This window comes from Emys orbicularis, chromosome 11, assembly GCF_028017835.1.
Source record: "Emys orbicularis isolate rEmyOrb1 chromosome 11, rEmyOrb1.hap1, whole genome shotgun sequence".
Taxonomy (NCBI): Eukaryota; Metazoa; Chordata; order Testudines; family Emydidae; genus Emys; species Emys orbicularis.
The window spans coordinates 13,116,638-13,132,232 of NC_088693.1; the positions used below are offsets into that span (position 1 = coordinate 13,116,638).

General features: G+C 39.3%; 1 protein-coding gene across 1 annotated transcript in view; it reads right to left on the reverse strand.

The window, feature by feature from the left end:
- Positions 1-15,595, reverse strand: part of OSBPL11 (oxysterol binding protein like 11) — a 61,076-nt gene that overhangs the window by 21,371 nt on the left and 24,110 nt on the right. Inside the window, exons 2-6 of the mRNA XM_065413050.1 lie at positions 14,762-14,830; positions 13,731-13,906; positions 12,592-12,671; positions 10,152-10,334; positions 495-696 (exon numbers count right to left, since the gene is read on the reverse strand). Coding sequence (XP_065269122.1) covers positions 495-696; positions 10,152-10,334; positions 12,592-12,671; positions 13,731-13,906; positions 14,762-14,830 — 710 coding nt within the window. The remainder of the gene's footprint in view (positions 1-494; positions 697-10,151; positions 10,335-12,591; positions 12,672-13,730; positions 13,907-14,761; positions 14,831-15,595) is intronic.

The window sequence follows — 15,595 nt, forward strand, 5'->3', positions numbered from 1 at the left end:
GAGCAGTAGAAAGGATTGTGATTCAGTTCACTCCTTTCCCAGGAAAAGGAATAAATTGCTCCCCACACCTCATGCCTAGAGAGATGAACATGGGATGGAGCTACGCCTTTACCTGCTCTCCACCCCACTATTCACATAAGAAGGGAGAATCCTGACAGCACTACTGTGGTCACAAAGATAGGTGGTGGGAAGTGTAATTCTCCAATGCAATTGCATCAGGACTAGAGACAATCTGACCTAAAAAAGTAATCATGCAGGAACATAAGAACTGCCATACTGAATCAGACCAATGGTCCAACTAACCCGGTATCAAGTCTCTAACAGAGGCTGCTTCAGAAGAAGGTGAAAGAAACCTTGCAATAGGCAGTTTTGGGATAACCAGTCCACGGGAAGATAAATTCAGTAGAATAAGCATTTCAATTAAAATCAATACATTCTAGGCTTTATGCTTCAGTCACGCAGAATGTAGACCTTTACCTTAATCCATGACCCACCTGCTGGTAAGGATCCCTTTTGCTGTGATGCATGTTGTAGTTGGAGAATATGGAAGCAGTCATTTAAGCAGTTCATAGTTGCCATGGAAGTTGCTTTCAGCATTAACAGGTCTGGATCCAAGGATGTAAGGTGACCAGAGGCAGGAAGGCATTCTATGTTTCTGATCAAGTCTCTCTGTTGTCCCTCAGCCTGAGACATCATCTATCAAACAAAACAGTGCTGGTGTCAGAGAAGATGATAGTATAGCTGTATACCACAAAAATGTCTAAGTGCTTCACAAACAGATGACCCTAAAGAATATGACAAACTTAATACAAGTCCCAAAGAATAAGAATTAGTTTTATATGTGTCAAAAATAAAAGTACCATCTTGTCACTTAAAATGTATGGTTAAAGATGAACTGCAAAAGAAAAATATAAATTCAACACATTTCTGTGCTGAATGCCCCCACAGAACCTTCCACGAAATGAATGCCACAAGTCCCATGCAGTCCATGGTATTTATTGTATTAGTTACATAGTGAGACAATGTACCAAGAAGATTTTACAAAGGAAAAATAAATCTGAACATATTAACAACCTTATTAAGTGCTGAGTGCTCTCTATGCTTGGTTGATAGGTACATACAATATTGAAAACCATGCTTTATATAGAACACAGTAGCAAGCTCACTGCTATACAGAACATGTAAGCTGACACAGTTTATCTTGTGGAATCAATGGGATGGGTAAGGGTGTTCAGTACCTTACAAGATAGGATGTATTCAGTGCCTTAAAGGGTCAGGCCCTAAATTACACAGAGATAGTTTGGCTCAAACTTACATCATAATATACATATGTAAAATATGAACGACAGGTTGAAAAACAAGCGTTCCTGTAGTCAGTGGATTTCCTCCCTCTCCCCTCCCCTGTTCTTCCCATGCTGCTCCTTCCCCCAGAGCAAGGTTAGACAACACTGTCAACTCTACAGCCTGCACCAGCTACCATCAGTGAAGCTACAACAGTGACTAATTATTGGTCCCACATTTTGCGGTGAAGCCTAAAAGAAAGGCACATGCATTCATACACAGTATAGTGTTGGGAAAACTAAACAATTTGTAGGTTTAAAAAAAAAAATCACTAAGACAAAATATTGCACAGGTTCTCTGTGATCACAGGTACTATCTATTAACTTTTTTTATTTTACTAGTCTCTCTTCCTGGGTAGAGGCAACAAATGGAATACTAAGAAGAATCCTGCTGCTCTCTGGATTCTTACAAATTTCTGTTAACTGCCTGAACACAAAAACAGAACTGACAGGCAAAGGAGAATGAGTTTCTTGCATGCGCTCATGTCACATTCATGCATGTGTCTGATTTCAAACTGGCTGGTGAAGTTTTCAGTTTACCCACTGACAGTATCCTTTCACTCTGCTTTCTATCAATCTCATAATATGCAGTCTTTGGCAATGGTTTTTAGATTTCAAAGAAATATTCAAACAATATTGTACATCAGCAAATCACAAAAATTGTTTGAAAATCTCACAGTATTATTTGGTAACACTATATTCCTATGTCTTTTGCTAACAACCGACTACCTACACCTCTACCTCAATATAACGCTGTCCTCAGGAGCCAAAATATCTTACTATGTTATAGGTGAAACTGCATTATATCAAACTTGTTTTGATCCACCGGAGTGCGCAGCCCCGCCCCCCTGGAGCACTGCTTTACCGCGTTATATCCGAATTTGTGTTATATCGGGGTAGAGGTGTACCACCAGATACTCTACGATATACATGTCAAATCCACCTCTTCTTGTCACAGTATTCTCTAAATGGCTTACATGTGAACTTTTCAACTGTCCTGAAAACTGTGCAGAGTAATGCTGTAAACTGGATTTCAGGATCAATCATGCCTTCGAGGTGTTGTGCTAGGTACTGTACAAACACACAGAAAGAGACCATCCCTGCCTCAAAGAGATTCATAGTTTGCAAAGCTGGAAAAAAAAAGTCACAGGATAGCTTCAGGTTATGCCTCTCATCCTTTATTAGTCTATTCTAGCTTATGCCACTCAACCTCCCCATTAACTCAATGGGATAAAGAAGTGTACACAAAATAGCCAGTCAATCATGAAACCTCTCCTATCGCCACGCAAGCAGAATGAGAACAGCTGCACTCGACACAGTGAAACCATTCACAGGAGAGTACTTAAATCACCCAGACATATCTACTCTTAAAAACAGTCTTTTTTTAAAAAAAAAAAAAGCACTCTTTCAAGGATTCTAAGTTTCCCTCACACAACCAGGTTCATATACAACAACAGTTCACACACAGTTCAAAACTATCAACCGGTCCAAAGTACACTTGCCATATTTCCTAGCAAAAGAGCACATCCAGAAGTATTGCTGCTCCGAGTAAAGTGGTCTCTTCTCTTAGGCCTCTTGTTTTGTAGTGCAAGCAACTACCTCAAGGTTTCCAAAGCACCAAGACAACATACAGATTCAGTTAAGAGCCAAGAAAGTCGGGAAGTTGAAGTTTTGTGCAGTTTGGGGTTATTTTTGGTCTGATTATGTGCAGATTTTATACAATTTAAAGGAGGATTGTGCATTGAGCATTTAGAAAGACTGGTTCTGCCGCAGACTCTTGAACTGAGACTGCAACTAGTCAAGCAATGGTATATCAAAGTATAGCATTCATAAATGAACATATACAAGTTTATATAAGGTTAGAGAAGGTTACGGGGTGACTTGATTACAGTCTATAAGTATCTATCTGGGGAACAAATGTTTAATATAGGGCTCTCCAATCTAGCGGAGAAAGGTTAACACAATCCAATAGCTGGAAGTTGACACTACACAAATTCAGACTGCAAATAAGGTTTATTTTTTTATTTTTTAAATGGTCAGAGTAATTAAACCACTGGAACAATTTACCAAGGGTCATGGTGGAGTATCCATCATTCACAATTTTTAAATCAAACTCAGATGCTTTTCTAAAAGATATTTTCTAGGAATTGTTTTTGGGAAGTTCTATGGCCTGTGTTATACAAGAGGTCAGACTAGATGATCAAAATGAAGGCCTTATACTTCTCAAATTGGTAAATTCTATGTTATAAATTCTGACACAGAACTTTTAGACATGCCTATCAACCAAGCAACAACACACTGAGGAAAAGAAAAGCAGTCTGGCTTAACACATTTAGATTAATAACGGACACTGATAATTCTTGTCTTTATGCTTCCAGAGCCTCTACTGCTGTTCCTGCATAAATTTAGAATTACACCAGATCACCCAGTCCAATACTGTAATATTTAAAACCAGAAGATTAATATGAATTTTCTACAGGCCTACCTCTCTCTCTCTCTCTCTGTAACTTTAAGAAAATCCTTGCATATCACTTCAAACAGATGCAGGGAAAATCAAAGTTCTGCCTAATGCACGGTGGCCATTTCAAGGGGATTCAATCTATGCCTTCATCATATCACTCCGATTCAGGTCCTCTCTTTTTGTGGAGTGCATTCTCACACTTAAGAAATTCCATGCACCACCTGGAAGCTTAACCAAAATCTTCTTCGAAGTCTCCTCAGCCAAAAGAAAATTACTGTTCAAGAACAGCAAAATAGCAATATACAGAAGGATAAATTGTTAATACAGCTACAGTATAACTTTTACATGAAGACTAGTATCAGTGTAATTTATTTTCTCTTCTGCTCTTAAGTTTTCTATTCGTATGTGACATGAGGTAAAAAGGGCAGGTAGCATCCAAATTTACTGTATGCTACATTAGCTCTACCAATGTCAAATCCATCTCTTGAAAGGAAGGGTATTTCTGATATACTGAAGTAACTAAAACAGTCTACCTTTGCAACTTTATATGTTTAAGTTTAAACATGAACTTGTTACAACAGTTTTCAAACTAAAGGATAAAGTGGTTTAACAAGCTCTTAAAACAGCAGAAACCACAGGAATGCAGATTAAGGTTTTTCTAGGCACCGGAGGGTACTTCATGTCTTAATGTTAGCAGTTGTTTAACCCTGCTATTACAAGAAGAATATAGCATGACAGTGGCAGTTATTTTTTTCCAAAACCACTGGGGACAATGTCCAAAAGTTTATTTTCCCCTTTTGGAAATGTTATTTTAAAACTCATCTTTAAAACGGTGGCTTTTTACCTTTTCTCCACATCTTTCTTTTGCTTTTTGTATTTTACAAGCAAACTTTATAAATCACATTGAAGCCCCTACATAGTTGTTGTCCTAGTTTGTAAGTGACACCTGTCTGGTGTAAACTGATACCATAAGATCTGTGAAATACAGGTCCCTTTGAATCATGCTTTACTCTACCTATAGCTTATAATATTCTCATCCCTTTCATGACGACTCCTTCCTTCCTTTTCTACTTTCTCCCCCCTCCCACTTTTTTTGGGGGGGAGGGGGGGGAATCTATGAGGTTAAATTCTCTTTTCCTTAATCCTTTCCTGTGACGGGGAGAGGTGAAAAGGTCTCTCTTATGTGCACCAAACCCACCATATGTGCAAGCTGACCTAAAACTAACTTAATACTGTAAACACAAAACAGCTACTGGGCTCTCACTTACAAGGTGTGTTTTAAAGAGAGCATGTATCTACTAAACTCACTACCTAAAATAGTTTTGAATATAACACCTGCAACTGGGGATAGATATGTGTTGATTCAGGGCTACCACTTTAAGGACTGCCTGGCATGCTGGACAAGTCCAGAGCTATTTGGGGCACTAAAATCTGAGGGGGCTTGTGGGGGAGAATAGACAGTTGAGCAGGGCTATGTGGAGACTATGATGGGTGGACAGCACTGTTTAGGACAAACAGTATAGGGAGAGGAAAAGATGGGCAACGTTTCACCTTCAGGGGAGACACGTAGCTGAAGACAAGCTCCACTGTGATGTTCCACAGGCAGTTCATGACAAGGAACTTCTCTTCAGCCTCACTTCTCTGACCCACACTTGTCCACAGCATTTTAAAGTAGAATGAGGTATTAGAATTGGTGGGGAAGGCGATGTGGGAGGCATGAGGGAATAGTAGAGATGTGGGAGAGGATGGGGCTAAGAAAGGCATGAGGGAGATGAGGGGCACAGGGATCGTTCATGTCAAAGCCATTTCCACACTAAAGAAATCTGGTAACTGACAGCTAAAGGATGCTTAAATGCATTTTCTATTCAAACAATACCCAGTTAAATCAGGATTCTCCTCCACACCAATCTCAGCTTGCTTGCCTTACTACCCAATCCCCACAATACCCAAACACACAGACTCCATGGCTCCACGGTAAACTTCCCTTCCTATTCCAACATATAACCAACCATCACACATCAAATTCCTCTCCACCACACTTGGATGCACCTCAGCTCCAATCTCATACAACCTGAATTCTCACATTTCCTAATTTCTGAGGGCTAGGTTTTGCAAACTTAACAATGTTTAACAGATTCTATCTGGTATGGAATGTAAGAGTTGTACAAAAAACCCTCCGACACACTCAGCCTGCCTCCCTGACTGAGGCTGTGCTTAGCACAGAGAGTCAGGAGCAAAGAGATTGTGGGCAGTGTCCACTCACCCTGACAATCTTCCCTATTTGTGGTCCCTTTTATTGTCCCCCAACATCACAAATGCCCACACTGTCCCTAACTATGTCCTCAGGCCTCCCTGCTGGCAATCCCAGACTGATGGACCCGTTTGTGGTTTGGGACTCTCCTCTGGTGAGCTACTGAAGATCTGCTGCCTGCAGAAGCAGCTACTTCAGAAGCAAAGCTGGTAACTTTACTCCAGAGACACCTCTTACCTAGGGTGACTAGATGTCCCAATTTTATAGGGACAGTCCCGATATTTGGGGCTTTGTCTTTTATAGGCGCCTATTACCCCCACCCCCGTCCCAATTTTTCCACACTTACTGTCTGGTCACCCTGCTCTTACCAGACACCCAATTCGTTGATATGGTACAAGGAAGCAGAGAAAAGGGAATACAAATACCTTAAGCTTCACTTTAGACAATACTGGGGACCAAAGTCTTCCCTCAGATACACATGCACTTAAATCAATAGAAGTCAAGCCCATTTATTCAATGGCAAAATTATGACTTTTTACATTCACAAGCCTTACTTCCTCTCCCTTACATAAGGCTCACTTGCAATAGCCTACAACAAAAGAAAGCGACGGATAAATTATTTAACCCTACTCTAACAATATGAAAAGACCGAAGATAAAATAACAGTTCGCTTTTTTCATACACAGATCTCAGAGTCCATTACACAGCAACATCCCATACATTGCTGTGACAGGGCAGGGGTAAACCCCTTGAATGCCCTGCTAAAATGCTGGCTAAGCCCTGCTTTTTGGTAAGGAGGCCAAGTGTAGGGGCTTGGGCAGCCAGCAGAGGGCCCAGTTGCAGGCCCTAATAAGGGCCGACTCTCAGCAATGGCTTGAGTTAAATGCCAGCAGCTGGGCTGAGTAAAGGAGGGCTATACAAGCCCTGAGGAAAGCTCAGTCAGGAGCCTAGCCTGGGAGGAGACAGGAGGGCTGTATCTCTGTCTCCCCACCCATGGAAAGGAGCCTCATGGGCCAGCAGACCCTGGGGAGGGTCTAAATGTGGATAATTGTTGGGGGAAACAAAGTGGGGTTGCATTGTTAATAAAGACACAAGGGTGAAGCACTGAAGAAGGCGTGAGGACTATTTATTTAACCAGCCAACACAGGGCACAGGCACCAGAGGGTGGCCCCTGTGCCAATTGCATTATCCCTACCTTCTATTAGAAAGTAAACAGGAGGATAGTTGTCCATTCATGGACCATAACTGCCTAGGAGTCAGAACCTTCTCCCTTCAGAACTTGTTCCCTGCTCTCAAAACTCTAGTGTTTCATGATGCTTACAGGAACTGCTGAGCCCGTTAGCAACCAAACCCTGCCATGTCTATCACGTTCCTTATATTTTCATCTCATCAAGCAAGAATTTTTTACAAATCTCTTTCTGTGACCCACGTTTTCTCTCAGTTCTAAGAGGTGCGTGTCGTAACAGAAAGGAAACATTACTGGTAGGCAATTTTCATATTTCAGGGTGTGCTGAGACAAAGAAAACTTCAGCTACAAGGCGAGATCCTTGGCCAAATACAAGCACCTAAAGGAACCTTGCAGATTGATTAGTCTGTAGATTAGAGGAAGGCATAATTGGTCAGAAGACATCTATTTACAGATGGAAAGTAGAAGCCTTTTTCATCTGGTGGCATTGGAAAGATGTTTTAAGTGAAAGTGGGTAAGTGTACACTGCAAATAACCCACAACAGCAGCAAGTCTCAGAGCTCAGGTCAACTAACTCAGGATCACGGGGCATGCCGTCCCCCGCTCACAGGATTTCAGAGCCTGGGTTCCAGACCAAGAGGGAATGTCTACACTGGTATTTTTAGCCCTGTAATGCAAGAGCCGCAAACCCAAGTCAGTTGACCCAGGCTCTGAGATTTGCTACCACAGCTTGTGTGTGTGGGCAGGGAGGGGGGTCTTTTTAAATTAAATGCAGTGTAGACATACCCAGCGTGTCTACATCTTGGAGTGTTTTTCCAGACCAACATGTTTCTTGAGCTGATCCACTTCTAACCAGCAGTAAGGAAGGATAAAATTAGATTCCATGAATTCTGTAGCTGTATTTTTCTGAATTTTAAACCACATCTAAAACAGTAATTTTGAATGATGCAATGTGGAATTTTTGATTTTTACAGAGAAATGTCACAATAAGTGATGGAATATTTGGATCCATTTCATGAATACTGCCAACGTTTTTGTTTCAAGATATTTGTGGGCTCAGGATCTGTACGCAGATTAAGGGGGTAGGATGCATTTTCAAGACTGATTTCACCTTGTACTATATTTTCTAAGAGCCATCCTAATAGTGTTGGTCCTCATATTGGCAGTCTAGTCACTGGCTCTTCAATATCTCAGTCATCTCTCCACCACTTTAGCAAGATACTTTCTTGCTATGGTACGTTGACAGCCAAGGCTCTTCCAGAAATCTTTTACAAAGAAATTTGATTCTTGTGACTGTGGAATGCCCTGTCTATGACAGTTTGCCAAGTCTCACACTCATCATGTCCCTTTTATAAACTTGCCTCTACTGCAAGGTCTACAAGAATCTTATAATTAAAAGGGAAAAGAAAAACTAACTAACTCTTGCTCACCTATTGATACCCCAGTACATCCCATTTTCTGTGCATCTATCTTTTAGTGGCCAAAAATATCTGTAACCCACAAGCCTGGGTGTGGTGCTTTGTCCCATCTAGTGGCACCGAGACCACTTAGAGAGAGAGATTAATGAGTCTGCTCTACAGCCTTAGCTAAGGTCCATATGGCTTTTAGCTCATGCAGTAGAGGCTCATGCATTTAGCTCCAGAGGTCCCAGGTTCGACTCCACCCACCAATGACTGGGGTCTGTCGGTGTTACACATCTTTTGTTGTAATTTATTGTATTGATCACATTGCATTAAACTATTATTAGCCGTGATAATACTAATATTGACAATACTAGTAATAGGCCAACACGAGTTAGAGATCTTATGAAAAGAAAGAACGCTTCAATTTGCAGAGCACTTTTTAAGAGTTTCAGTGGGCAACACATGTTGATTGGCACTGGAAGGGAAAGTTGATGGCAGAACAACACGAGGCAGAAAAAGATCTTGGATGGACAATGTGGTATCCTGGATGGATCAAAAGGACTATTCATCCACAAAAGATTAGCAGAGGATCATACAGAACAGGCTACCACTGTTGCAAACCTCCAGTAATAGAGATGCCACATAAGGAGAACAACAGATACTTGATACTGGTGAGTGGTGCAACAAGTTTTCCTTTTAGAGATGTGTTAGATGTAAATGATATATGTTGATTAAATGTTTTTAAATATTTGCAACTTTTTATATTGGCGACAGGGATGGAAGGATACAAGAAAACGATTGTCATGCACTGTAGTGCTCACCCCTTTTACCAAAGTATACCATTCATCCAGATTTAGAATTCAGTGGAATCATATTGCTGGGTTTCATCCTTTTCTTTGCTTTCCCCTCTCAATCACACTTTGAGGTTTTGGCCATAAAACTTTGTAACATTACTTTTTGTATATTATTAGCAAAATTCTCTGATATGAACCAAACTGATTCCTCCTCCATCCTATGAAGCTCATGGAAAAAATGTTCAGCCCTTAAAGAAGTCAACTCTTCCAAGGCTTGAGAGGGGGAAGAAAGGAAGAAATATGTGATATGACATCTTCTTGAGCTGTAATGCTAGGACTAGCAGGGACAGGAATATGTGATACTCAATCTTCAGTGTCAGGGTGTTATAACAGGTAACAGCACCGAAGTCACCTCCCACCCAACAATTTAAATAATAAATATGACATTTATAAAGAACCTTTAATGCCAAAGCACTTTACATATTTAAAGTGAGATAGAAAATACATTCCACCACTGAAATACTGCCAGCTCTGGGGTGGGAACACGGCAGCTCTTTAAACTCACACAGCAACACACTAGCAGTTTAGGCCAATTTAGGAATACTATATCCAACAAATTATCAAGGTTTCTGTGTCAACCAAAGTAGTAAGGACAATAATATGTTGGTGTTCTCTCATTCTCAAAATAATTTATTTAAATTTTTATTCATACAAACCTCTCTAACATCTACTAGGTGGTCTGGCTGCAGAATAGGAACTCTCTTTCCTGCTGGCAACTTGTGATGTCCAACACTAAAAAAAGAAACTGGATTTTGGCTGGGTCTCCTCTGAACACCAGGAGAGTTGCCACTTCCTTGGGATGCAAGAGAGAAGCTGCGAGATTTCAGTGGAGGATTGTTCTAGTGAATAAACAAGCATATAAAGAAATTTAAAATTCCTAATACTCAACAAACATTTCATTAGGCACATAAATCAGAATATAAAATCAAGAATGAAATAAAGTGAGGGAAAGCTAGCTAAACCCACTGTTTTTCAAGTACTCTGGTAATTAATGTGCACAAAGTGTTAACTGATAAGTGAAGAAGTTTCTGTTCCTTTGTGCTATTTCCTGATAATTGTCTTGCTCCACTGCCTACAGTCAGCTTGTGTTTGCTTACATGCAACCCAGGAATTGCGATGAAACAATATACATCACTTTACATGATTAGGAAGTAGGCCCTTCTATTCAGGTTTGAGCTCTGCAGGAAGATTAACATGTAAACTGAGAGGCAACAGACTACACAGGGGTGAACCTGACATTTAATAGAGAAGAATTTCATTGACAACCATTTAGAAGACAAAGTGAAACACATGCAGGACTTGTCTACACTTATAGCGCCGCAGCACTTAGTGAAGACGCTACCTACACTGACAGGAAAGTTTCTCCCATTGGCTTAGGTACTCCACCTTCCAGAGAGTTCGTAGCTATGCTGATGGGAGAATCCCTCCCTCTGCCTACACCAGGAGTTAGGTCGGTATAACTATGTCGCTCGGGGGGGGTGGATTTTATACCATAGTTATAACAACATAAGTTTGTAACGTAGACCAGGGCGCAATCTCTTGATGATAGAGGAGTCAGAGCCAGTCACAAGGAGTTAATCCTATTTTAGAAGAACCTTAAAGTTTTGGATTTTTTTTTCCAGATTTTAGGTTAAATGAAGCAAAAATTTAAGAATATACTTCTATAACGTACAATACACGTATACACTATAGCAACAAAGTGTTGAAAATGGTTTGTGAAAGGAGCTAGCAAGCCTTAATCTTCAGGCTTGCTAGAAACTCCTCTCAAGGAACACAAACTTACGGAGGAGCCTTTTAAAAAAGAAATCTAATTCAGGGGAATTAATTTGGACACAAATTTTCCTTTTAAACAAGCCAAGCAAAAAATGAAAGTTACAACTGGAAATCTGAGCTACAATTCAAAACTCCAGTTCTAAAAACAAGGAATTTAGGATCAAAAACTGTATTCGGTATATCCCTGAATTTTTCAAGTATTGAAAAGCCATCCAGATAGCAAAACTTTAATAGAAATGTATTGTGGGGTGAATACAAAAACAGCCTTAAGTATAATACTGTGGTGGAGCTAACTTCTTGTGTTACGAGATAACAGTCACCCTTGCTGCAGCAAGATATCCTTGTTAAATAAAAGAACATGACCTCCCCACAAACATTTTCATCTTGATGAATGTCTGCATTGTATCACTGCCATAAATTAACTCCTGGAGTCTTATTCCCTCACCCTCAATGCACTCAGGGTCATACCTTCAAAATGGACCTGCTAAAATTAGGAATGGCATGACACAGTGAACAATACCTTTTCATCAAATGTCCACTATGCTACTCCCCGACTAGTCAGCAGGTCAATACAGGAATTACTTTACAAAACTTAAAACAAAATAAAAATAAATACTGACTTAAAAAAAAAAAAAAAAAAAACCAAAACCACATTTCTAGAAATTCCTTAAGAGTAAAATATTATTTTAAAACCACTGAAAATTAAAGTAAAATAACAGATGATTTATAGCATGTTGCTAGAACAATTTTATTGTACATTTGAGGTTAGGACACAATGTTAGCTCAAGTCACTAAACTTCAAGTTTCATCCTAAATGTACCTGTAAAATATACCTGATATAAACAACCAAGGAAGGAGAAATCAAGCTCCAACCATTAGTCGTTTTATGGCCCTTTCCTCAGGGCTGGTGGGTTAACCACAAAACAAAAGCAAACTATGAAAAACACTCAGCTTTAAAACCCACAGGGGCTTCAGCTTCCCCTTCTTTTTATACTCTCTACTATCAGCCACATGACCAGCTGGGGCCTGTTAACCCTTCGCAGGCTGCAGTACCTTCACCATTTCATAGTGCCATATTACATATTTTAGGAAAAGGCCATTTCTATTACAGACTATATATGTCAAGTGTACTCAGCCACACTCTCATGTTTCCTCTTTAAGTATTGGGAACTTTTCAGATTTCTACCTTAACCTTATCTGGCTCATGGATTAATAGAATATATCAGTTTTCAATTACTTTTACCACAGACCCTAACTGATCAAGAACATGAATATTTTCTCACACATGTTTTTATTCAAGAACACATTAAAATCATGCAGTACCTTTCCAATTGCTTCCGTGTGATGCTGCGTGCATATCTGGAGTCTGCTAACCCAATGCTGCCGTTCTTTAGCATCGGTGGCTGATAAAAAGCAAACAAAGAATTTCTTACAGGAACAAAAATTGAAGTATAGGCAAGCGTACAGATAATTTTTCTTATTCCTTTAAAATAACACTAATGTAGCACTAGTACACGATAGGCTTCTTTTTCCTCTCTGGGTAAAGAGAGAAACCAAATAAAACTATTTATAGTGCATGGAACCAATATCATATCCTAGTTTTATTGTCCTTCAGAAGGAATGTACAATTTCCTCTTTGGTAAATCTACATGATACAAGAAAACATACACAGGTCAGGAAGAATGCAATGGTGAGCCTCAAGGGAACAGGAACAAAAAGACATTAGCCCAAATTTCCATAAAAGTCTTTTCCATGGTTCTAGACCAGGGGTCGGCAACCTTTCAGAAGTGGTGTGCCGAGTCTTCATTTATTCACTCTAATTTAAGGTTTCGCGTGCCAGTCATACATGTTAACGTTTTTAGAAGGTCTCTTTCTATAAGTCTATAATATAACACTAAACAATTGTTTTTAAAATGTTTAAGAAGTTTCATTTAAAATTAAATTAAAATGCAGAGCCCCCCGGACCAGTGGCCAGGACCTGGGCAGCGTGAGTGCCACTGAAAATCAGCTCGTTGTGCCGCCTTTGGCACGCGTGCCATAGGTTGCCTACCCCTGCTCTAGACTAAGATGCCTGTAGAGCAGTGGTTCCCAACCACTGATTCAAGTGTCAGTACTGATACTTTAAGCTTTTTTCCATTGGAATTATTGGCTGGCTCTCTTCCCACCAGCAGAAGTTACCCAACGTAAGTTATGAAACACTGAAACATAGAATTTAAGGGACTGTCTATTGAGGTTCCTCCCCAAATCAAATTTATCGTCTTGGAAAAAGTCACCATCCCATAGATTTTGGGGCCACACACACAAAAAATTAGGATATTATACTCTGTGTGTGTGCAGTTTTGTTCATATGTTTCTAAAGCAAACAAAGAGACAACCAAACACAAAACTACAACCACATATAGGAGGCAGGAGTATCCTCTAGTCTAGTGGAAAAATCTTCTGTCCAAGACCTTAAGTCATACCTCTTAGTTTGTACTGCTCTCCACTAGCAGCATTAACAGTGAAGGTATGAGAGTCTTCATCGCTGGGTGAAATTACAGCTCCAGCTAGCTGCAAGGTACCTCTGGGCTTTTGATTTCTAGACTGTTCATTCACGAAGTACTCCAGTAGGCCAGCTTCATTGTTTAAAACAAAAAATCTGTGATTGTGATAAAAAGTCCATTTATAAAATAAAACTAATGTACATCTTTTTAATATAAATAATCTCCACACAAGTTTGGGGGAAATTAGTTTTTGTTTGGACCATTAGACATCAAATGGGTTTATGCAAATACCACAATTTGCCAACACAACTTCACCAAATAGCTTAAAAATGCACAAGATTAGACTCATACAAAGATTCTTTAAAGATCAAACCTTTGCATGGTGTACGTGAACTGTCACTAAGTAAATTAAAAGTACATTTATGATACTTCAGGAATGCAGTCTTGGAAGACTTAGCACTGTGCATATGAGAAACTTTAAGACAAAGCAATACCAGCCACAAAGATAGGAGAGTGTAATTTACATCACTGGACCAATGCTAGTTAGGAATAGACATACTCACAACTTATGCAGTGCACAATAGAAGGTATTTCAACAGGTGTCCTTAGCTAAACTCTCTGCCACTACTGTTGTGCAACATACTGCGTTAGACAGCTTGTGCCTCCAACCACAACGTTGGTTGTATTGTTATGGTGCCATATAAAGTTTGAGAAAGTGTTGCTGAATACCCCCTTACACTCATACATCACAACAACAAAAGGCCATTTAAATGCTTAGTAGTCCTTCTCTGCTTTTCATTAATCTCTTAGTCATATACTAAAACAAGATGTTATCCCTAATATGCATGTAGCAGGTCCATCTCTTATCTACTTGTCAGTTTAATCCATATTAAATCTGAAAAATACATAATTTTTCCCCCATTATTTTAATTGCTTAGCAGAAAAAAACTGACTGAAAAACGTATTGATTTAGATATCAATCTTGTTAAAAAAATTCAAAAAAGACTTACCGATATTGCCAGCCAGTGACGAGATTGGTATATTTCATTAAATAGCCAGAAATATTTTCCATGTGATCACTGTTAGAAAAACCAGACAAAAACAGTCAGATAAGACCAAATAAACTGACAATTAAAACCGTTAAAGTAAAAGATCTAGATCTTCATTTATGCAGTCTAAAGTCCACTTTCAGCAAACTGCTCAAAATTTATTTTAAGAAGGAGAATTTGCTTTTGCAGGCTTACTGCAGAATAAAGAAATTTTAAGCAGACTTATTGGATTGTCAGTAAAATTAAAGAATGAAAATTTTCAATATTGTTGAAGCAATGAAAGACAGTTTGGATCCATGATATAAAATAGACACTTCTGGACACATTTATGATGCTTTGATATTAAGTAGTGAATATACTATTTATGACTTCTGCCTACCCACCCCTCTTCTCTCCAGGGGGGTAGTTTTGAGTAGTTTCTACACACAATTAATTTTCACCACCTTAAAAAAGACCCTTATTAATCTCACTAATTGAAAAAAAAAATCTGTCATTAGGCACTACTAAGTAAGTAAATAAAGTTCTATTTATGTTGAATTTCCAGAACCATCAACAACTACACTAAAACTGTCATATTGCAAATAGAGAAGATGCTCTGAGAAATCCAAGAGATAGTTTCGGATCACATTAAGAAATACTTTAAAGTATTAAAATGTCTTCTCCATTTGTTTTATAACAATTTGGCACAAAAGATGAACAAATAATTTCCCTTCTGGGGTCCAAATCTGTAAGAAGCTCAGCACTATCTCCCAGTGAAGACAAGAGGCACTGGGGGGCGTCAGTACTTAGCAATAT